A 25,453-nucleotide genomic window follows, 5' to 3' on the forward strand; every position below is an offset into this window, starting at 1 on the left:
GTTTTGGTTATACGAAAATATTGAAAGAAAATATCTTCAGTTATATTTTCTTTTATTGGTTACATCTGTACATAAATGAGACATGTTACACAGTCGGGATTCCTGATGGGATAGAATCCCTCCTCTTGCCGTGCTGCAGGGGATTCCCACATCCTGCTCCATGGGCTTTTCATATGGTTGGAGAGAGCAGCAGGAATAAGCCCTAGCACCATGCTGGATTTCCTGTCGAATGCTGATTTCAGTGCAGAGCGGTAGTCCTGACGTAGAGCATTCAGGGTTAGAGAGCAGAAATGGAAAGCAGATCACAGATCTGCGCCTAAGGGCAATGAGCTTCTCAGAGCCACCGCCTCAGGGAGAGAAAGCTAAGCCATCGTAAGCTACTACCATCTGCCAGCAGTGGTTTAGCACCTTTGAAAGTTGGAGAGGTGTGAAAGTGCACTTCTTTCTGATCCTTTGCTCTCCTGATGTTGGTTTGGTTTCCATATAGAAATTAATCTTGTAAGGATCCTTTAAAACGCAATGATGCTGGACCATGTGTGTTTTTGTGGCCAGCAGTTGGAGACTACAGAAGTTATCCTGAACACACCGTCGTTCAGGTGCAAGGTTGCCATTGTGCTGCAGCTGTGCTAATGGGGCAGAGATAACCTAATGGTACAGGAAAACTAACAATTTGAGTTCAGTACAAACTCTGCTGTGGTGGAGGAGTTATGAAGGGAGGACTTCAGTGTAGCACAGAACAAAGAGGGAAGGACCTATAAGCTATAAACTTTTCAGTCAGTTCATGGTTTTCTCAGAACTCGAGTTTTCTCAGAACTCGCTACTGCAGCTTTAAGAAGTAGGCAAATGAAAACACAACAATAAAGGCATATTAGTAGCGCGTACGAGTAGGCCATCAGTTAGGAAAAAAAAAATCTTTGACCACATGTTAAGTATTTCTCAAAAATACTATTATGTCAAATAATAGGAATGTTTTATGGAGATTATTTATACTGTTGACCTATTGCACCCTAACCCTTCATACAAAATATCCATACACATCCAAAAAGCAGGGAAGTTGCGCTCAGTTAAGTCAATTAGATAGTTTAATAAATAGTTTGAGAACTTAAGAGTAGATGCTGTTGCCACAAATAAACTGTAGGACCCTGTTGGGATATTTTTCAGGACAGCATGTTCAGCAGTGATGCTCTTCCATGAATCAAAATAACTTATGAAGACACAGTGAAGTGGGCCGAGAAGCCCATTAAAAAATCAGTGGTGGCACATGGCACTGTGGTGTAGAGGAAGAGAATAATAATGTGCTTTACTTTATGACTTCTTCAGTACAATGTTTGAACTTTATGCATGTTTTAGTACCAATTTAGATCTGCAACTTATGAGAAAAGTAAATATATAAAAAAACTCTATTATTGTAATAAATTTTTAACTTGCAAGTTCTTTAGTCTTTGAATGTGCTGAGCTCAGCATTTGATAAAGCCTTTTCAGTCGTCCCTAACATGTCAAAGCTGCAGAGGGGTGATTGAAATCAGGACTTTGCAGCAATGAAGCACCACTTTTACAACTTTGATGCTATGAGCCATAGAGCAATGTTCTCCCTGTCTCTTCCACCAGCATTCCTTCACATTAGATCATTAATCATAGGGAGATAAAACATTGCAGAGCTGGGACAACAGCTGGTGGTAAGTCCGTGGCAAACTTTAGGTGATATTGATTTTGGAGAGGGGCAAAGAGTGAAAGACATCAATATACACTGGCACACGCCATAAACTTCATAGTGCAGCCTGCTGTTTTCCATACACTTGCTGCTTCTCCAATATGTAACCATACTAGTTCATAATTTACCTATCGTTAGTCCTGGGCTTGTTTTAATTTGGATATTTCCCATTTTGGCTAAATTTATTCATGTTTTATAACTCTTGGATCTCAGTCAGATGTTATTACAGTAGTTGGAATATGCGGAACTCTGTGTTTCAGGGGTTGAAATGAAATTAGAGCATTACATCGAAGCTGCCTCTCTGACGGTTTATCTCAGTGAGCAGGTTTGATACCTTATAAAACTGAGAGCTCCTAAACCATACAGTAGAGATTGGATATTTCTCGAGATAATTTTAAACAGTAATAAGAGATTGATTTTATAACGTTTCATACAAGCAAACAAAAAGTAAAACATCTTTAAGCTTTAAAACATATGGACACTAAGATTACAGACAACTATAATCCTTTGATAAGATTCTGTTCCCTTATGTATAAGCCAAAGTTTTGTATTTAAACCCACAAGGTCAGAGATCTTACCTGTTAACTCCAAAAAGATCCAGATGAAACCCTAGTGTTACCGAGAGCTTTCCATATATATACTGTTTATAGCAACGACAACCATCTTTGCTTACCAATTTGTCATCCAGAGCTGCAGTATTCCAGTGAGATTAGCTCTCAATCTCACCTTCCCATCTCACGCGGAAATACTTCCATCAATTCTTCTTTTTATATAGTGCCAGATTTGTAATGCAAACTCCTATTTTGAACGTTCTTAAGCTATTCTGTTGTATCCATTTAATTTTTAAGGCACAGTGTTTATGTATTTTCTGTCTCTAAGCAACCTTAGATCTTCTGTTATTGTGCTCCAAACCTCCTTGTAGCTCACAAAGTGATTGTAAAATCATAATGTGCTGTGTTCCCTGTGCACGTTTTAGTCTTCCTAATGTGGCCTCAGCTCATGAAAAGCCTGGCTCTGTCAAAAGATGGATAGTGAGGCAAACAATTCTGTTAACTTTTCAGGCATTTGCAGATATATTTTCTCTTTTAATGTGTTTATTATGACTCATGAGCTTCTCTATAGCGCCATTAACATATGATTGTCGTCTCAAAGCTAATAGCGTTGTCTGTTGTTCTCGTCTGCCTAAATCTCGTCTTTTTTCCCATCTTTAATGTTCCTTTCTTTACTGTTTTCTTCCTTTTTCTGTCATTTTCTCTCGTGCTTTCACTCTTCTGTGTGACTCCACATTCTGCCCTGCAGCTCTTCAACATCCCAGATTGAAACCTTACTCCCACACAATGCTCTCCATTATTGCTTAATTATCTGTGGCCTGCCATTTGAATAATGTGCAATCTCTCTTTAACATTTGTTTTTGCTTGCTGTTATTTTTATTTCCTTCTAACTTTCTCTTGTCTTGTGATGTCTAAGAATCATCAGAAAACGTCTTTACACCACTCCATGTTTCACATCCTCCTTACAGCCAATTGACTCACTAGTTAGTTCATAAGACTGTAAATAAGGCGCAGCGTAAAGTGTAAATAACCCCCCTCTGAAAGCGTAACCCCACCCCTGGCAAATTTTGAAAAATTCCAGCAAAGACAGCGGAGTTGAGAGACCCAGCTGAGTGTGGGGGTGAGTGGTGGGTGTGATCAGGATGAAAGGAACACTGTTGTCAACTTATCCACTTTTTCGCTATATTTAACAATTTTAAGAGTCTTCTAGTGACTTTTTTCAAAACAAGGAGGAGACCTATTCTACTATGTATCTAAGTTGCAAATAAATCACACATTTGTAAAGCTAAGTAACGCTATCGATCAATGCTCGCCATTCACCATGGCAACGCTCAGAACAACTCCTGACTCGCCACCTGGCGGGGACAATGAAGTGGGGAGGGAGCGAGCGCTGTGCTTTTATACCCAAAGTAATGAAGTTGTACCAACCTGCAACCTGAGGACAATTGACCTGCGTCAGAACCGTTTGACAGGAAAGGCCAGGAAACAGTTTTTAGACCAAACAATGGCGAATCAAAAGAATTGCACAAAAATGCCAAAATTCGCACAATACATAAAGATAATCTATTTAGATAGTTTTTCTGTTAAAAACTAGATTTGGGGGCGAGTTTCACTTTGGGAGTTTGGTAGTTGCAGCTTTGGTTGGTAAGATGTAGCAAAGTGTCATTTTTGACTAAAGACATAAAATAAACAATAACCACTGAACCAGCTCATTGCAGTCATTTCTCTCTCTCTTTCTGTATGTATATATATATGTGTGTGTGTGTGTGTGTGTTTTAAGTTGAAATCTTACCTCTCAAATTAAAAATAAATAGATAAATCTATTAAAGAAAATAATCTCAAATTAATAGAACTAGACATATAATGAAATAAATATAGTATAGCAGTTAAAAAATATTAAGGCCTTTAGAAATAATTATTTTTCAGAATTAATTCAGTTCTGTTTTTTTTTCTTCTTTAAATTCTTTGTGAGATATATCAAATTATTACCTTTATCGTCTTCTGTTCTCTGAAGCACCGTGGCACCATAGGATAATCTATTAAAAGCATGAACTGACATGTGTTTATATGGGTGCATTTGTTTCAGTTTGTTAAAAGTTACATGATTGAATTTTTTGAAATGTGTTTGTGTCTGCATGGTCCCTTCAGAAAATCAATTGAAGCTTTTCTCAGGGCTCCTCCCGTATCAAATGCACACGCTGCTTTATTCCAGTGAAAATGTGCTCTTTGCAGTCTCCCCGTCTGTTGTCTTCACTGTTTGTGACTGATCATTTACCTGAAGCTACAGTATCTAGGGACATTAAGTAACATAGAGTCGCAAAAGTGCTTTTGTGTTCAGTAGAAAACCACAAGATTTGTTTGAGATATGGGTATTATTTGTAAATGTATTCCTAGTAGAACACCAAACACGCAAATGTATTTTCTTGTTATTTTTTTTGTAAGTAAAGTGTTACTATTTCAGCTACATTGTATAAATATGTTATCGTAATCCACTTCCCTCGGCTTTATGCAATTTTCTTTTAGTGTAATAGTTAATAATGAGTACATGGCCATTGCTTTTTTAAGCTGTTTGTACTCAATTTAAATTCCAATTGTTTTCCATTGGTTTGGTACATTACAGAAATCAATAGCAGACAATACACATTCACACACTGCTTTTATGAGTCAAATAAAACTTACAAGTGCAGTTCAAGTAACTGTGTCCACTCCAGAAGTCATTATGGTCATTTTGAACATGAGTTTACAAGGCACTTTACATGTTTCTGATCAATACTCATTATTAGTCTTAGCAAAAATCTAACAATAATTTTCATCACAGTGCTATTTAATCTGCATGTTTGTAGATCCAATCACTCTTTTGTTTACTGAGTAACATTCTACACACATTTTATACAACCAGCTTGTTCATTGTTGCCATGCTCTTGCCTCAAATTAGAGAATAGACATCGTATTATTCGGAATTTCACAATAATGACCTTATTGTCTCTACTCTCTTCACAGGGTTGGTAAAGCTTGGAATTCACTGTGTGACATGCCAGAAGGTTGCCATAAAGATCGTCAACCGCGAGAAGCTCAGCGAGTCGGTACTAATGAAGGTAAAGTTCCAGACTTAAGATTTATGGTTTTAAAATCTTAACCCAGTCGAATATTTTGCATTTTTATTCTGCATTAGGTTTTGTGTTACATTGAAGAAACAGTTTTCAAAAGGCCTCATTGTTTTTTGTTGTTTAAAACAAATTATTTTGTAAAACAGATCAACATTTAATTATTTCCCCCATAGTATATCTTGTTCTTTTTATATATATTTTTTCTTCTGTTGTCAGAATCTTAAACTGCTGCATAATAATGATGGCATTATTATACCATCATTATTATGCTGGCATGTGTTTAAGTCCAGTGTAGAGGAAAGTCAAGCTGATACACACTTTGCTATGCATTTCTAGAAAAAGAAAAGGTTTTAACATCGTGGGATGTGTTGAAATGACATGCAGCACTGAACAAAAGTATTTTAAATGAGATCTTGTATCAATTCCTGAGTAAAAATGTAGCTTTCTGTCACTCTTAGATTTACAAACCGTTGTACAAGTTCAGTTTACTTCTGTTCATAACAAAAACAAGAGTTTAAGTTTGATTCATCCTCAGCAGTTCGTCATATGTGAAGCAGTCTTGGTAAAGTTGGAGCAAATTCATGTGTACAATTTTGTTAGAAAGGGTCGAGCAAACTAAACCTCCACTCCCACTCAAAAAAATCCCATTTTATCAAAGGATTTATAGTGATCTACTTGAAATATAACTGCTATTAAAGTTTCAGTGCACATCACCTGTGCAGTGCCTTGGTAGCTCAGATTTCATTTCACTGTAAAAATAAGTTGTTTTTTTTTCTTGCCAATCTTTGCTAGATACTCACCCTTACTTTATGAGTGAACAGCCAGATTTAGTTGCAAGTTGGTCACTGAGTCACTGTTTCTAAAAATGACTGTAGCACTTCTTGCAGCAGATACACTGCATGGCACCTGTGTGTGTTGTGCGCACACACAGGGTCTGACAAAAACCTCTGAGGCATCTCCAGCCTTCACCTGAATTGCATAACAGGCAATTTTTTTTTATCTTGTTCATTGTGAGAGAGATTCACTGCTACACAACACTTAAAAACAAAATAAAGTTGGGCTCTTTGCAATGCCTCTCCATAGACAAATACATGCAGATGGAAAAAGTTAGACTATTATAAAGGTTAAATGGTATATTGATTTTTTTTTTACACATTAAATCAAATATTTCAAGTCTTTTTTTTCCTTGTAATTATTTTAGCTCACATATAGTGAAATGCAGGTAAATGTTGGCGTTAAAATGCCAATAGTTTTGTTTTGTCTTTATTTAAAGTAACTTTAAGATATTCAAATCTAAATGATATGATTTTAAGATGGTGTACATATTTCAATAATTTGCACCATGTATTTCTGTAGTCTTTTGAGTCTGTTACAGGCTGCCACACCCTTCTCCATAACTGACACGGCATCATAAAACACTCAAACCACTGTTCTGGCTTCGCATCAATGTGTGCCACCTTAAAATTCTCACTCACTCCTTGCAAATATTTCTAGAGTTTCCCAAAAAGACTTAACCTTGATCACTGCTAACGTTTGAAAGCTCAAGTAAACATAATCCTTGAAAAATATCATTTTTTTTTTATTGTATAACATTTTTTATTTATGCTGTTTGAAAACAAAACACGTAAGGAAAGGAACTACATGAGACTTAACTGAAAAATGGCTATTGAAAGCTTTGAAGCTGCAACTTTAAATATATTTTTTGCTATAATCTTAAAGAGACGTATCTATACATTCCTCATTAGATGTCATGATAATTAAGTGTCAGAAACTTTGATTGGCCACTTACCGCTATTTCTCTCTCTCTCTCTCTCTCTCTCTCTTTCTCTCTCTCTTTTAATCAAGTTGTCTTCTGCTCTTTCTCATAACATCCTAGGACTCCTGCTGGGCAGCTTCATTCTATCTCGGCTCAAAATAGTCATTATATGAAATTGTCTCTTGAATTGATGGGATGGTTATAAAAAAAAAATCACAAAACTGGAGGTAACCAGGAAACAAAGGACTATTTCACAAGATGCTCCAACTTGGAAATTTTCTTTCACTGGATCCAAGCAGAGAGAAGTACTTACTGTAATTGTTGGCTTATGAGCTGGAAACAGGAAGTGAATGGGTTTGCTCACATCACAGGCCGTCTGAAATGTGAAATTCCCTCAGTTTTCATTATTTCATACAGCAACACCATTAAACTTCAGATGAAAAGCTCTTTATGCTTGGATATTGCTGTTTGATAAACATTCTGTGTAAAGCAACTCCTTGCTGTGTGGAAATCTCCCACAGTCTTGTTTTTTTGTTTTTTTTTCTTTTGCACTCACTCCACTCTTGACTCTAGAAATAACTCTTTTTCTGTCTCCTACTCCACTCAACATGCAGTCAACTATTTCCATGAAGGAAAAGACTGGCCATTTCTGTCGCCTTTGCTCTGACAGAAGTATTATTAGGTGTAGCAGAAGTGGTTGGTAGAACAGCTGCAATATGTGACAGCAGTAAGGTGGGGCAAAAACTGACAGGTCTCCGACAGGACACACACTTGCTGAAGCTGCAGTTCAGAGCCAATTACCAAGCTCTGACATTGTCATTCTTCGCCTAACTGCTGGTCCTCTGTTGGTGCGCGTGTAGCTCGCAGATGTGTACTCATGTGAAGTGTCTGCATTGAAAGACAGAACTATTAGAGAGATTATTTTAAAGATATTAATGTAATTTTTCATCAAACTGCTTCAGAGAATGGTTAGACAACCTTAGGGGACAAACAGTATCATAAAGACAGAAGAGTTTTAGAAAGGTTTTAAACAGGATTTGGTTATTAAGAAGTATTTCAATATTTGAGAATCTTAGACAGCTCCATGTAAACCAGTCAGTGGAAATTGAAAGCTTATCACCCAACTATTAAATACACTAAAAACACTTGCTGCGGACACAAAGTCTTGTCTTTGCCAGGCTAAAATGAAGGTTTCACATATAGATCACATAAAATATCAATAAAACATACAAAAGTTTGTAGTTGTACTGTGACAAAATATGAATGTTTCAAAGCACTTAAGATGCAATCTAAATTTTATAGTGTTCAGACATTTAGGATTAGTTTTGTTTGCAGCTTAATTGTTTTGGTCATGTTCTGGTAAAGTGCTTTAAGCGCATAACATCTTAACAGGACATTTTCATTTAGTATAAATCCAGGTTCGCTGAAGCCGACAGCTAGTCCAAGAGGAACCACAAAGTTCACACTTCTGCCTGGTCACAGCAACACTGAATTTGCAAATAAGATCCACAATCAAATCTCCAGTTCTGAGGTTCCTGCTGCTCCTGGACAGATGTTGACTGCATCCTCCAGCCTCTTTTTCACAGTATTCCAATTGTTTTGCACTGCAGTCTCTGTTGCTTCTTTTTGTCCTGTCTGCCTGTTTGCCTGTCAAACTGTCAAAGTCACCGGGCAGCTCTCTCCTGCTAGGCTCCGGCTGTGAAATGTCACCTTTTAATATGATAATATCTTTGGTCCCCGTGGTGCCATTAGGGAGAAAATCTGACTCCCCTGGACAGGTCTGCTGAAGATACACTCGCTAACAGCTACAGATAATAGACAGAACTGCTCAATAAGAAAATTTCCCCGGTACATATACCACACAGGGAGAGAGGCATTACTATGTCTGTGCATGTATGTGTCCTTTATGACCTGTGTCATCGCTCTCCGTCTGTCCTTCTGCTGACTGGCCTTAAGAGTCAAGGGTCTACGGAGATGAGTCGACAGGTTGAATTAATTGTCTTAGAGATGCTTGGCGGAGACCTCTCGGCTCGATTCACTGTGTTGAACTTCATCTAACTAATCTGGAACGTTTTAATCCATGGCCCTACAGGCTGTGACCTAATAGAGCAGAGAGAGCACTGAACTTTCTTGGATAATGTATTCATCGGTGAACTTCCAGTCAGTTTTCTAACAAGGGAATAAGCCTTGACTGTTCTAAAGAACAAGCAGAAGCCAGTGTTTTTATTTTAAATATAAAATGTAGCAATGTAGATACTTGAATAATAAGTGTTTCTGTCTGTGGGAAAAGCCGCCTGTCATATTTTGAAGGATGAGATAGAAACAGACACATAGAGAATAAATTTTGTGCACATATGACAGCATGTCAGCAGTATTCGGCACTGAGGGTAAACAGAACAGGGGACGGCAGCCTGATCTAAGTACTGTTGAAAATCAACCATTATTCTGTGTGCGTGTGTTTTGAGTCCATATCTGAAAGTCAGCCAGTTTCTCTGCCTATATCTGCCACAACTGGGGCCTCGGAGGATGAGACTCAGTGGGAACAGGAGGCGGGGTGAAAGAGAACAAGGCAAAATAGAGAGAGATGGACATGCTGTGTGGACCCCCCACTGAGACGAGATAACACAGATGCCTGTGTAGGGACATCACATTTCTACTTACATTTCCTCCCTAAAGTGGGAGTGTTTTCTATTGATCTGTTAACATGACATCCACACAAACAGAGCAGGCAAGTTGTCATGGTTATTACTGGGGTTGCGTGCAAATAAAATAATATCACCAATATGACAATAAAGTCTGACATTTTGCTAAGCTGAGCATGCATGTCAGACAAAGTTGGTGAACACATAAGAGATGTGCAATTTTAAGATCAAGTAAAGCACAAAAATATAGATAAGCCAACATTATTTTTTTTTACTTTGTTAGTGTGAGAAATAAAAAATCAGTGAAATAGGTATTGTGCTCTTGTGTTTTTGGCAGATTGAAACTTTCATTAAGTTGACTTTTAAAGTATATGTTTCACATATAATTTGCTCAAATGGGCTAAGAAATTTAGTTTTATCCTCCACACAAATCTGAATTGTCTAGTTAAGACTTCACTTAAGAATCTTGTTTTTTGCATCCTGTGGTCAAAAATTCTTAAAATCTTGCTGATGCAATACTATCTTTTCAATTGAATGTTTGTCATAACAAAATGGTATTTCTGTCTGAGATGGGCTGCACATGAAAAACTACAAAGGGGCCGAAGAGACCTTTTGGTCAGACAGAAAAGGAAGCAGTTTTTGAATTTTGCTCAAGTTGAGCTGAACCTTAAGAACTCAAGATAATGGGATGCAAGTACAAAGGTCACCTTCTTCTCTTTTAAAACTCAATGCAAGGAGATGGATAACAGCAGGAAGTGAAAATGACAGAAAACCCCGGAAAATAAATGATGGTGTCAAAATAATTAAAGAGCATGCAGACTGTCGCAGCATTTAGATCAATTTCTGTCTAACTTAGTTACTATGTTCTTGTTAGCAATATTTTATTTCTTATTTCGAAAAGTGGCTCAAAGAATTTGGCTTTTAGAAACCAGAAGACATGAATTACTATTTGAAAGTATGCTTCCCTCTGATCAACTTAAAAATATACTTATAATACAAAAATTGCAACTTTTTACTTTGTCAGTCATAATAAATCTACGTTGTACTTTCTCATGTCTTTTTCATGCATCATTGCAATTCTTAAAACCTTTTGTATTTTGGCCACCATTATCTGTACGAGGTGTTGATCTTTAATCTAGTAAAAGTTGGTCCAACCTACTAATTAAATTAAGAAACAAATCCAGTGACCTTCTAGTTGGATAGAGGATTATGTCCTAGATGATGGAAAATCTACACCAGTGTTAATTAATGGCAATCAGAGTGTGAAGTTATGACATATGGAAAGTAATAGCCATCATTTCCAGCTCAAAAATGCAATGGTACCTTCTTAGAAAATGTTTGAGGGCTCTCTAGGTTAAGTTGTGCTTCAGGAGATTCAATTAAATCTATAAGACAGAAATATTTTAACACATGAGAATATTGTGCATTTTTGTTGAACTTTGAGAAAGCCTCGTTCTGCTGAAGACACTGATATAGGGGAGAAGGTGGATGAAAACGAAACATTTACTGCAGCATAATATTAGCTTTACCATCTCTTATACAACACAACCTATCTTTCTAGAGAAAGGGAAAACTTTATTAAGGCGCAGCGTAGTGTAGGGCTGAGTTAAATCATTACAAGCTTGCAGCACTAACGACTGGCATAGGGAGTGGGGGTATCTTTGGCATGCAGCAGTAGGTAGTTGCTGTTGTTGCCTGCTCTGTTTCTCCCTCTGAGCCAGTGAGCTGGTGGCGGCTGCTGCTGTCGGGATAAGGACAACTAATTAGCCGAAGTGACTTTCTCTCCTCCTAAAGCTGCATGACATCAAAGTCACTCTGCTGTCCCCAAGCCCAGAGAGAGAATGGAAGAGAGGGAGAGGAGGGATGAAGAAAGGGAAAGGTGCATGTGGGGAGAGAGTTGGGATAGTGGATGAACTTGAAGTTGCAATATTTTCTGAGGATGATTTGGAATATCAATGCTTTATTTATTTTTTTAATTATGTTTTTTTTTTATTATTATTATTATTATTATTATTAAACAGAGGGGTTTTTTGTGTCTGTCTTGCCCTTGATCTAGAAAATTCTTTAACCACACTTCCCTAATTGTATTTTGCTTCATATTAGTCGAAGTTTGAATGTCATCATTTAGATTTTACACTACCAGATTATAGTTAATAAATATAGTGAACTATAAGGCAATAATATAAAAGTAATTTCTAACTCAAAAGTTGATGTGTTGAATCTACAACAAACGAGAACATAGAACTACTTAGGATGTTTTTTGCAACAACAATCAGACTGAATGGAAGATGAATTTCTATCAGACTTTGGTTGCTATTTTTTTTGTTGGCAGGGCTGTGACTTTTCTATTCTAACAAATTCACACTGATCTGAACTCCTCCATTGTAGCCTCGGCTGCATGTTTCGGGTCATGGTTCTGCTGGTATAAAAATAGCCTTAGTGTCACGTTTATTGCCTCCTCTAACATTCATGTATTTAAAAAAAACAACATATTTCTGTAGTTAGCTTCACCCATCTTCCCAACAAAAATTACTATTAGGAAGAAGTATCTATACATGGTCTCCAAATGAGGATGTTTTATTTAGGGTGACCGTTTGTTTTTTTTGTCTTTTTTTTCTTCCTGCTGCACAACTCTGTTTTTATGTAAGAAAAAGAAAAATCTTTTAATCCTCATCCAGCCAAAGCACATTCTTTCACATATATTTGCTGTTTTCTACATAACTTACGGTAAACTGTAAACAGGTACTTTTTGTGTCTTTCTTTCAACAAATTTCATTGTTTGCCATTTTTCCATAGTGACCAAGTTGATGGAGTGTTGAAATGACGGTTTTCCTTATAACAAGTATTTCCCTCGTTGCTATCAGGCTCTGCTGCTTTTCTGACCTTGCCACAAGTCTCTTGTGCATTTCTGATGCTGTTTGGTCACTAATTTTCTATAATAAACATTGAAGACTTTCATAGACCATTTGTATTTATACTGAGATTACATTATAAAACAAGTGGACTCTATTTAATAACTAGTTGACTTCTGAAAGCAAAAGGTTGCAATGTGGGTTTTTTTTAGGCCTATCAAAGTAAAATGAGCTAAAACATATATAAAACTTTTTATTTGTTTAAAAAAATCCAATTATGGGCTAATTTGTGTTGATTCACATAAAAACCCCAATGAAGTAAAACAAGATTTGGGTGTGGGACACTGTCGAGAGGAAGGGGTATGAATACTTTTTGCAAGGCTTTGTATACCAGTCGACATAAACTGTTGAGTGAGTTGAGGAGCGTAATGCTTTGACCACATGAATCAGTTTTAATCATGTTATCCTGACACCTCAGTGACTGCAACACAGCTTTTCTCTCTGCCATCTTTTCTCTTTCTCTCCTAATGATTAGATTGGCCATTTTGTATTGCTGCCAGTGGGTTGGGTAAAGAGATGCCTGTGTGTGGATTGTGCACATCCTTGCCTCAGAGCGTGCACAGACGCTGCTTGAAATAAATGGCTTTCATATGTTCTGCCCCTGCGAGCTGATCTATCAGCTTTGTATGGTTCTCAAGCAGAAGTTGGGGCTTAACTCACAGTTAGATCTTGATAGCTTGACTGCACACCAAGCCTACTGAGGTGGTTTAGCTGCTCCCTTCACTCTTTGTTTTAGTGCATTCAAGGGTTATTTTTTACCCTACAATTTATAGAGATAAAACATGAAATAGTAATCCAAAATCAGCTTCTTCTTGTTTTTTTCTTTTTGTTGTTGTTTTGTTTTTTTTTTTTTTTAGAAAGTCTACTTTACATCTTTTTGTGAGCTCATTCTTCCCACACAGCAATGTGAAGGAATGAATCTGATGTCATTGATATTTAATAACAGGTAAAGCCTTTAAACAAGCTGTTTTCTACATATGAGCCAATATGAAGACCACTCAGCATTCTGCTTCCTAATCTGGTCTCAAGTCACTGTTCATAAGTCAGTGTTTATTATGTTTATTTATTATTATTGTTTGTGTTTTTCACCAGCTTTGTTGATGAAGCTCTATTGAAATTAGAAATGTGCAATCAAGTTAATCCACAGGGTGTCAGATATTTGTAGTTTGTAGGCTATAATATTAACGTTAGCTTCACCAATGTTCCCTTTTTATTTTGGTTGTCATTGATTGAAAATGCAAAACATTAGAACACTATAAAGTGATCTCTTGATGGAGTCTTATTTTGTGCTGCTTTAAACAGCTCTTTTTGCTGTTGCTTCATGCAATGGCAAAGCTTATCAAACACACAGTCACTTTACCTTTCATATATCTTATCAAGATAAAACAGAGATGAGTGTAGACAAAATAATTAAATGGAGGTGAGCAGAACAGATGATGTAGCGGGATGCCCCATCGAGCGCGACAGGAGACAGACAGACAGACAGACGGACGTCCAAATCGATGGTGTTTGTTTCTCCTTTCAAAGGCATCAGCCGCTATGTTGTCAGATAGATGAGATATTTATTTGCTCCCTTTTTGCTATGCTTATTTATGTCATACTTATCATATCTCCTTCTTTCATAAAGAATAATGTTGTGGGATGATAACTTTTTGCTCAGTTTTTAAGAGCTTGTTTATTTCTTGGTTTTATCTTGAGGTTTGTTAATCTTTTAATATAACATTTGCTCTAGTGTGTTTGCATGCATGTTTCTGTGTGAATACACCGTAATCTCTTATCTATCACAATTTGGACTTATACATTTGGTCTTACTATTGCAAATGTTTCTTTTTCTTACAGTGCTTAGCATTTTTTTTTTTTTTTTTGCCGTAGGCGTCTCAAGTAAATGAAGACCCCCAGCACTTTTAGCATTACCTGCTGCTTTTTCTTTACACCTCTGAGCATTGATTGTTAATGACCTCATTGTGCTGACATCTCTCTACTCACTAACAAATGAGCACTGAGTTTATTTGACATGAACTCTGTAAATCCTAATTAACGAATGTGGAAGCTGAAGGGGATGTCAATTTTTAAAGTTTTTAGTTAACTCGTTGTCCATCCGATATAGGCTGAGCTGTTTGTAGCTTATGTGGCGAAAAGTAAAGCATGTAAAGTAAGTCTTTGTTTGACTTTGTATTACTTGTAATTGCTCATTCATTCTACTTTCCCCCTCATACTGATGAATTTGGCAGATATGTTGTCATATTTATATCATATATTGTGCATAGTTGCACAATAAACTTGTTTTAAAGTTTTGCAATTTTCTGACTCGGGTAGCTCAATACATCTGCGTCTTACTTGAATGATTATATTTTCTTTCACTGTTTTGCTAATAGAGATGGCCATTGACTTGCATCAGATGCCCCAGGGAAAGACACATTCTTGAATATGAAAAGAGGTCTACTTTAGGTTAATAAACATAATGATGATGATCCTCAATAATGTGTTAAATGTTAATTGGTTTATGAACCAAAATTATGAATATAATTTATATATTATTCTCAATTGTAATCTTCTCTTCTGTTTGTTTCCAACAAATTTGGCACAATAGACATTTATACCAGCAAGCTGAAGCAATATATGAAAATGTTGTGAAAAAGTTCCATATGTTTTTGTTTCCCATTTCAGAAAGTGGAACTGTTGTATTAAACAAACTTATTACACATAGCTAAATATTTGATCTTGAAACTTGAAATGTAGTATTACAGAGAATTAGAGAATTATATAAGATCAATAAAAATATATTTTAAAAAAATATCAAAAAGTGTTTTTTTATGTACTTGGTTGAGGCTCCAACGCAGCCCTTCACTCTTTCTGAAGATCCCATAAATTATCAATAATTTTGGATGACAATCTGTTTAAGGCTGTGATTATCTGGGATGCTGGTGCAGTTTTTCCTACCTTTTTCTTTCCACTCAATTGACTGTGAATACGTTTGAATAAAATGCCACAAAGTTGTATAAATCAAAGGTTTGAAATATTAAATATTTTTAATATATTCTTATTGTCCTATATGTAATGAATGTATATAAGGAGTTCACAGACTAGGGATACAAAATTATTACTACTGACTGTCTGAAAACTCAGTTGTCTTGTAAATCGCCTTTGCATCATCATGTAGTGCCACGAACGTACTCAAACACCAACATGGTCTTTACAACATGGCCATCTCCACTGTTACACCTACATAGAAGTTTATTATTACACCCATTTGTGGGAGACCTCTGCCATCACAGTCAATTAGGACCAAGGTTATCCACGGACATGTCTGTTAGTATGAAATGATGTGGCTTGTCATGAGTTTAAATGCCTTCCTGATGGATCCGTCAACAGAACAGAAACATGATTACAGAGACTGAATGAGCAAAACCAAAAGTAAATGAGGGGCAGGAGAGAAAGATGAAGGAGGGGGAAGAATACTGAAATTGGGTTTGGGTGGGAAGCAGTAATGAGGGCCATTTCAAAGGATGGTAGATGGATAAAGGATACGGATTAGCAAGCCAGCAAAGACTGTGTCCTGATTGATTTACATGTCTCTGACATTGATCAGACTCCCCAGTGTAGGGACTTTACCTGCTATGTTCAAAGGATGACTGATAAAGTGATTATCAAAACACCCCGCTGTGTTTTCTGATTGTGCATCTGTGTTTATGTGTGAAGATGTGCAGTTGTATTTCAAGAGGTTCCCAAGGTGGAGAGAAAACCAATAAGCAAAGAGCGATGAAAGTAAGGGGAAGAATCTATTTTTTCCCCCCTTCAGTTTAGCAGCTTTGACAGGAATAGAACTGTACAGATATGGTTTTATTTCATATTTGTCCTGCTCTCTGTGGGTGCAACTCAGTTGTGGAAGATAACAAAGTTACCTGTATTGACTTGTTACAGCTACAAATGTGGTTAAATCTGCGACCCTGAACTTGTCTTTGTAGATTCCTTATCCAATTTGGAAGAAACAGGTTTTTCCAAAAACAGATTTTGTCAGCATAAAGTTGAAAATGTTTTAATGAACAACAAGAGTTGCGCCTTGACTCCCTGTTACGAAGGTCTTTAAACACAGCTGTGAAGTATTTATTTGAATTGTGGACACAGAGTATCAAATTCTTCTCTATTGGCAATAAAGAAAAAGTTCACAGACACAAATCCATGTACACACCAATCTGGTCACCCTCTGCAACCGGGAGGAAGCACAATTTGTGTCCCACTGGCTCACTGACCAACATATGGATGGAAGTTGCTCGTGGCTTGCAGTGATCAGTGGTGTGTGAGTACACTGTCTGTTTCATAGTCATGTGTCCACACATCACAAGTATGAATGGATGACTCACTGACTGGTGTTGTTTGTGAGCCAGTAGCCAAGCTGTGCCATGGTCTCCCCATCTGCTCATTTACAGTTGGCTAACTGTCTTCTTCCGTCCGGTCGCTACCTCATTAATGCTCCTTCATCCACCTGTCAAGTTTACATTTATTTGATATATGCACACAAAATTGGTCTGTTTAAAACCGTATTAAAATGTCTCGAAGATTTTAAGAAAGGAAACTAGACAAAATCTTGTCTTCTGGTCAACTTATTCTTTTGGGAGAAGGTAAAATCGAGTCCAACTTTATTCCTACACTTGGACTAGATTTAAAGTAACATGAATCACTTAAGAAATAATAAAACAAATTAAAAAGGGTGAGTTTTGTATACCATATTTTTTTCCTTACTTACACTTTCTTAATCTATGGGGACATCTTTCTAATTGCTGACCGACCTTTTGCATGTTTCCACTGGTAATTTGATCATTTCTTTTTCGGGACAAGCTCAAAGTCTTTGAAGCTGAAAAGCCTCCTTGCCATTAACACAATCTTAAGCACAGATCCATAGATTCTTTTTTTTGTGTACAATTATTCTGGAGAAAAAAATTTTTTAGCACGCTGAAAAATAATTAGACCCTTTCATAATAGGCAATAAGAAATCAGTTATTGGAATTCCAGCAATTAAATGCTTTTTGGTATTTACAGACAGAAGGTAAGCTCTTTGGGCGTCTCAACTGCACCACTTCAGATCATTTATATTCCATCCACTCACACAACATATTGGTAAAATGAAACAATTAATTTGCCTCCAAATCTGCCAGGAGAAAAAAAAATCATTTTGGGCTTGACTGGTGAAATCCAAGTGAGACAACAAATAGATTGCCTACCGACATCCAAATTTGTGGCAGAGTGCATTAATCAGCAGCCATGTTGAAGTTCAAATTCAACATGGCTGCTGGGTCTTAAACTGGAGAAAGTTCTAGAAATTCACAATTATTTTTTTTTTTTCTGAGACTTTGGGTCTTGTGAAACCAGTCACACACGGTACTGTAAGTGTTAAACATCAATTTGTAAATATATCCATTTATGTTTGATAAAAAAAATAAAAATAAAAAAAATTAAAAAAAAGTTAATAGGCATTGTTATCTTAAGTGGTTAGGTTTGCTACAACAATTGGCAAGTTCTACAACCCCACCTGATTTCAAAGTTCCGAGACATATTCACTGCAAGATTAAAATTAAGAAAATTACAAAATAAATTAGTCCAAAAAAAGCAGATTCATGAATGTAGCAATATTTAAAAACCTTACTGTAGAATATTTTTAAATGTTAAAATTTTTTTGTTACACCTACATGTTGTATGTGTTGACCTGATCTCTATAAATACTGTATGTATTCAGCGTTTGTATTCAGGAGCTGTCTTAAAATGCACCGCACTTTTCAGATTTATTGGTTAAAACATGTTAAAACCTAAACAAAATTAAATGGAGTAGAATTTTTTTTCTCAAGGCACTGCTGTTGAATTAATGCCTTTCCTTTAAGTTCACAAGTTTAGCACTTTTGATTGTTTGCTCATCACCTTGTTATGACATGTTTGTTTTGCATTATGATGCTGCTGAAAAGGCGTCCGTTCATCATCTTGTATTAATTAACTACCTGCAGGACCCGAGGGGTTTTAGAGGCGGGTTGATAGAGATGGCGCTGCCTCGCTTTACTCCCAATCCTTAACATTTATTCTCATCAATGCAGAGAATTACATATTTTTCTCTTTAGAACATGCATTTAGAATATGATCTTCCAGTTTCACTCCTTCTCCCTTTGTTTATTCTATTGTTTTTGTTTTTTCTATCTACCCAGTTATTCTTGCATTTACTTTGGTCTCCATATTGGCAAGCCACCCGCATGTTTTCTTTTTTTCTTCTTTTCTGACACACATGGCTGCCCTGTTGACTTTGATCCTCAGATCTCGGTATCAAGGGACCTTTCACTGGCATGCCTGGGGGAGGTGACAGAAATATCTGTGTTTTCCTTCTGCGTGCAAGAGAGCGAATGAGGTAAAGGACTGAGACAGTGCGAGGTGCAATAATGGCTGAGTGAGAGATGACAGAGCCTGTGATCCAATATTTTTTCCCTTTGAGATTTTGGGCTGGTCCCTCTGTGTGGTCGCTCTTTGACATATGCAGCATCAATCTAATCACCTTGCATCTTTTTGCCTGTCACTGTCTTTCTTTAATCCCATGTCGTCTCTTGCTAACCACTATGATCCAACCAGTAATTTGTTTGTGCATCCATTCAGTCATTCAGGTGCAGGGCTGTAATTTAGAGAATCAATTGCCAGCTGATGGAGCGTTGCTAAAGTTGTTCTTGTACTCTGAATGTGGAGCGTCATTTTTTTATTGCCTCATTTGTCCTGATAGCCCCCACACATTCCAGTTCTTCTCACCTGTGCCTTTCATACATGACTTTATGAAAATAATACATTATCCATACCTAAAAATCAGTTTTAGGGAGGCTTTTGTCATAGCAAAAGCGAAAGGCCATGATGACAAAAATAGTAATTTTTCTAAAGGATCTGATAAAGCAAATTAATGCAGTGTCATTATAAATGTCTCTCTGGGGTTATTATGTTCTCTGGCTACCAAAAAGACCTCTGATCCTATAACTGAGCAGTTATAACATAGATATAAAGTTTCATTTTGAGAAATGTTCAGCATATTAAATCTGTGCAAAACCATTATACTAGAACTTTGGTTTACTCCACAACAAGACTTGCCGACTGATCTACTTTTGTGTGGAGGGATGTGACTCAAATTGGAAACCCTGTGCAAGTTAGAGGAGTCGGTCCCAATCTTCACATTCTCTAACAAGCTCCTCTTCTACTTAGAATCACTAAAATAATAACCATCCAAATCAACTGCCTTTGGATGATGTTTTTCCCTCTCGGTTTTGTCTTGGAGGATTGATCAAATTGGTATTTGAAATTGTGGCAAATCATAAGCGGAAGACAGAAGGCAAGAATGATAAAAAGCTAAGGTGTGTTCAGCCGACCACCTGTCCACCTGTGCTTGTGTGTGTGTGTGTGTGTGAGTGATCGGTGCTCAAGAGTCTGCTAATGAAGTGCTTTGGAGAAATGGCTGCTGAATAGAAGTGCCTACACTCACAGATGTGAAACTTAATGAGAAAGAGTGTGCTATATTCAGGATACAGGCCAAGACAGAATATGGCCACCTGGAATTTAAAACTTTTGGAGGGGGTGGATGTGTGCATTTGGCGGTCTGATAAAAAGTGAGAAAGCAATTACTCACTGTCTTATGCATGGAGTAGATGAGCAATAATTTATTCAGCAGCACAACACATTTTTTTCTCTCCTTTTGCAATTAATAGAAAGTGAGTTGTCACTGCATTTTCGAATTGTTGTGGGATAATGACTGTTGTTTAATTCAGCAGTTTTGTTTATAACATGAAAGAGCAAAACCTGGTTCACAGATTTACATTAGTGCATTAATCAGCAGCTAATCTAATAAGAAGCTGGTTTTAGTCCTAAGCCTTTACACTGAGCCTCGTTTCTCTTATTTTAATTAACAAAAGACTGGAGAGGGGAATCTTAGGAAGCCAGCGGCCTGAGTCGAAGCATTTCGGCAGCTCATCCCTGCCTGAGACCTGCTTAGCATTAGTCTCTTTGCAGGGAACCCCACTGCTAGCCAGGCACCATGGGCTTGTTCTTAATAACACACCTCAGCCTAAGGTGAGACAGTGGCAGAGTTTAGTGCTGCTGATAGAACTCATTAGTTTCTGGATTAGTCCAAGTGCTTTCATTACATGGTACTTCATGGTACTGTTAATTATGCAATTACCACTTTACCCCATTTAGATGAACTTTTGTTCTTAGATTTAACACCATTCCCACCTGTGACTTTTTAGGCTTTACTTCGTTTGCCCTGTGCGAGGCTTTTCCTCAAGAGAGATTAAATATGATCGCTCAGCAGGGAAGAGGTGTCTGTCAATGAGCTGAGAGATAGGAGCTTGACTTAAAGGAAGAGTACCTTAAAAAGGTTGTATCTTGTGAAGTGAAATCAAACAGAACTACATAGGAGGTAAAAAAAAGTGTTGGAAACAAGATAACAGATTAGAGCATGTACAGTAGAGCATGAGTAAGTTTAATTAGGCTGCATTTTCTTTTCATCATGTTTTGTGACTTGTGACCTTTTCAAGTGTGATGGTGAGCGTTGCTATCTTTGAGACAATAATTATGAATTATGTATCTAGATGGATTACAGGTAGAGCTGACAGGAGCAATTATTGGTAAATGAGATTGTTAAAAAATAATTATTTTTGAGGGGCTTTATTTCACACCCAGCTGAGCAAACAACTTCATAGGAATTTAACAGAAACATGGTGAGCCGACAGATCAAAGTTTCCTTCGCTCCACAGAAATGCTCACAAAACTCAAACACTGTGAGGAAGACATAAAAGCAACGTGAAGGCTGTCACAGGCATGGTAAAACTGACTTTGATGAAATCAAGTTAAGACAGAGGAGCCTTTAATTCACACGGTTCTTTGATCTCCATCTTTGTCAGGAAAAGTTAGAATCCATTTGAAATGTGAAACAGTAGGGTGAGCAGATAACATGGAGGAGAGCAGGTTTGCTGAGGATTAGCTGTGGCTTCTGTCAGAGTGGTTTCCCATGCTGATTTTCAGTGTCAGCTGAACATGCTGACAACTATCTCTAAAGCCTATATTGCTGACACAAGTCCAAACTGATCAGCTCTATTAGGGTGAATTTCGACTCTCACTGCTCTCAATAGTGAACTGGAAATATCTCTCAGAAGTTATAAAGTCTAGAGTCGACTCCTCGCTTGTTCTGACTTGTTCTGTCTTTATATGAACAATCAATATGTTAGACAGTTGTGGAATAAAGGAGCTACTGAAGCAGCTGTCTGGACATTTTACATTCCTTTGTACCCAGAGGCTGCAGGCTTGGTGGACAGAAATACCCGATTATGACAGGTTGCTCTCTGCGCTGCAGTCTAAACAAGCTGGGACTTATACAGCCAAAGAACACCACTGGAATATAAAATAAAATTCAGTATGTACTTTGAAAAAGTATTAGACCTGTCTTTTATTTAGTTTTTTTACTATTACAACTACAGTTTTACTGGGGTTTTCTCATGAAAATAAAATGTGAATGTATGTCGAGCCCTGTCTACTGTTTTAACAAAGCTAGCTGAAGCTCAGGTTGAATAGTTAAAAACTGTACAAAAATGCAGTTTTGTGTGTTTTTGTACCAAAAACAGGGCAAAATATCATATGTAGGAACCTGATGGATACATCCTCCTAAAACAGTTACATCTGTAATTGCATAAAAAATTTTTTGTAAAACATGCAATATGTATAATTTTACCTTTCCCCATCACAATTATTCATGACTTTGTGTTGAAACCAATTCCCTAGCATAAAACACATAAAATGTTGATCTTGTGGTGTCATTCAAAAAGGAGGTATAAACACTTTTGTAAGCCATTGGAGTTTCTATGCTTTTTTTAAGCAGCCCACATTTTTACTTGTGCTTGGAAGATAAATGGTTGAAATACGTTTTTGACTCGCATGTTCTAACTCCTGATTTACCTCACAAATGCTAACCTCAAGATAAACCCACTGGCTAGACCTCATCTTATAAAAAATAAAGAAGAAGGGTTGAGGGTTTATTCATACTTTTATTGGAATTTAACTGTGAATTTTTCAGTAATCAAATCCTCATTTGCTCTTCTCCCTCTGAATTTTTCTCTCTCTCTTACAGGTGGAGCGAGAAATAGCTATTTTGAAGCTCATAGAACACCCACATGTTTTAAAGCTTCATGATGTCTATGAAAATAAAAAATACTTGTAAGTATGAGCAATTTATTTCACCAGTCAAAACTTTCAATAAATGTTGTATTATTTTCATGAATTACAAAAATGATGTCACAAATTTTTGTTCAATTGGTTCCTACAAAGTCTGGACAAATCTAGGCAAAATATGATCTGTCTTGATACGTAGAAAAACAAGTTTGGTAAAGATATTGTACGTTCAGACTTTATCTAAATGTTCCATCTGTCCAATATTGTCCTTTTATAAATACGTTCGTCAGTGGAGCGAGCCATCCATTTGTCTTTTCTTTATTTCAAATTTTTGTTTAATGCAGTCTCAGGTTACATAAAGTATTTAAATTGTAACATCTGTAGAAATGTTCATCTGTCCACCCTTTCATTAGTTTGTCTATCCATTCATTCAGCTGCCCATTCATCTGTTTGTTCCTTTTTCAACAGTCTTGCTGACTGTTGCAGGTTGCATATCTAAATGTAGAAATGTTCGCAGTACTTTAGTTAAACAAGTGTCCTTTGAACATTGACCTAAAAGGCCTGACTGCTCTTGAAATTTAGTCTGGGAAAGTATGAAACTTTTACATGAAAAAAAAAAATCAAAATCAAAGGAACTTTATACATTATATTCACAGTTAATTATATAATTTCTCTCTCAGGTGGTCTCTTAGGAGTAGAGATTTTAATGCATCAGATCATCTTATGATTGCAGGGCAACTGTGACTGCCTTCAAGGGCTTGGATGCTCCATTAGTACTGGCATTGAGCATTTATTTGGTCACGCACACCAGGGGACTGCTAATAGCAAGGGGGAAGTCTCTGTAATAAAAACGCCATGATGCGCTTATCTGCATCAACACCACCGCATTAAAAACATTTGCCATGGAGAGCCCGCTGCAGCAGCTGTGTTTACACACTGATTCTAAATCTATTAACTAAGTTTAATAGCACTGAGTGACAACCCCATCAGTTAGTAGACCCCCTGATCTACTGAGGATTGCTTGTCAACTTAATTCAGTTACCTCTTATCTTCCGTTTATGGGTCATGTACAGTATTAAGCATGCTGAATACTGAATAAAAACTGTGCAAAAGTTTTTGCAGTGCATGCCATCCTTTTTACTAGGCTATGGCATGCAGAACATTTGAATTCAAGTCAGTAATTGGATTTTGAAAATCTCATTTTTTTGCTCATTGCTTCATCACTTTTGACAGTTGGCCACCAGTAGCATCACAGACGACAAATTACTTTACATTTGCGTAAACCGTCAGACTCCAACACATAAACTTGTATCACTAATGTGATTTTGCTCTTCACATGGCTCAAATTCCTGTTTGGATATCTCCACTTGAAAGCCATTAATTGATAGGCATGCAGCGTGTTTGGTTTTAGCCCTCCCAGGGCTTTAAAGATTTATTATTTTTGCTGGCACAAATCCTACAACAAGCTGTTAAAACTAATGTGGTGTTTATGTATAGGGGAGGTGGCGAGAATTTGATACCTAACCCAACAATAATTTATTTATAGGTTGAATGAATAAACATATTATGATACTGAGATGAATTATGCCTTTAAGAATGAAAAATGCTCACGTCTGAGACTGCAATGCATGTTAGACCCCTTGATTTGTGCGTGCGTTGTTTTCAGTTTATTTGCCTTTTGATGCTGTAGAGCTCAGGTAACAAAATAGTAGCCTCAAATTCCTTTTACATTACAAATTAAAAACATTTCATTTACTTATATGTTTTTTTCTGCAAATCTTGTAGTTTACCATAGATTTTGCAAGCCATGTTCGTTCTTTGTACAATTGGGGGGAAAAAAAAAAAAAAGAAGATCAAACCCTTAAAGAAATAACTAGTTATAAGTGTAAGCTATATTCTTGTAGGTATGGTAGCTCATACTGAACAGATATCTCTTCAAAAACCTGAATTTGGTTTGTCTTTGATTAGATTTTATGTTTACTAACCCAATATATTTATAATAGAAAATATTTTGAATGTATTGCATAACTGAAACAATAATTTAAATACCAACTCACTAAACCTAGCTTAAAGAAGTTGTGGCAAATTATGAACCACAAGGGCTGTGAGTTCTGCATAATTAAGATGTCACTGTTCCAAACACACCTGTTCTACATCACTGGCTTGTTAAAAGGCCTCTGCAGAAGTTGTTGACATGCTGAGTTGGTGATAATCCATTTGAATTGCCCAGTTCCAAATTAATGCTGTTTTTTTCCTCATATTGTTTTCTGTGTCTTATTGAACTTATACAACGTCCGTAGCTACGCATGGCCAGCGTTTCAGAAAGCTTTCTTCTAACAAAATGTGTCTCAGAGTAAGTGGTGCCTTGAAAATGTGTATTTGGCCTCGTTTAAGAACACTTCAAAGAGATTTAAAAAAAAAATGTTGTCTATATGTACATGTTATAGAAATGAACAAAAACAGTTTTATAAAGATCTACTTTGCACCAGAAGCCAGGAAAAACAGTAGAGAGTTTTTTTGTTTTTGTTTTGTCTTGCTTTGTACTATATTTCCATTAAACTTGAAATACCCTTTGATATTACATTTATAGCTGCATAATGTAAT

At 36.8% G+C, this 25,453-nt stretch overlaps 1 protein-coding gene across 4 annotated transcripts in view; it reads left to right on the forward strand.

Annotated features, from left to right (window-relative positions):
- Positions 1-25,453, forward strand: part of brsk2a (BR serine/threonine kinase 2a) — a 190,750-nt gene that overhangs the window by 111,935 nt on the left and 53,362 nt on the right. For all 4 annotated transcript variants that reach the window (XM_044124170.1, XM_044124169.1, XM_044124172.1 and 1 more), the window contains 2 exons: positions 5,263-5,357; positions 22,809-22,894. In XM_044124170.1, coding sequence (XP_043980105.1) covers positions 5,263-5,357; positions 22,809-22,894 — 181 coding nt within the window. The remainder of the gene's footprint in view (positions 1-5,262; positions 5,358-22,808; positions 22,895-25,453) is intronic.

Source organism: Gambusia affinis, linkage group LG08, assembly GCF_019740435.1.
Source record: "Gambusia affinis linkage group LG08, SWU_Gaff_1.0, whole genome shotgun sequence".
NCBI classification, from domain to species: Eukaryota; Metazoa; Chordata; class Actinopteri; order Cyprinodontiformes; family Poeciliidae; genus Gambusia; species Gambusia affinis.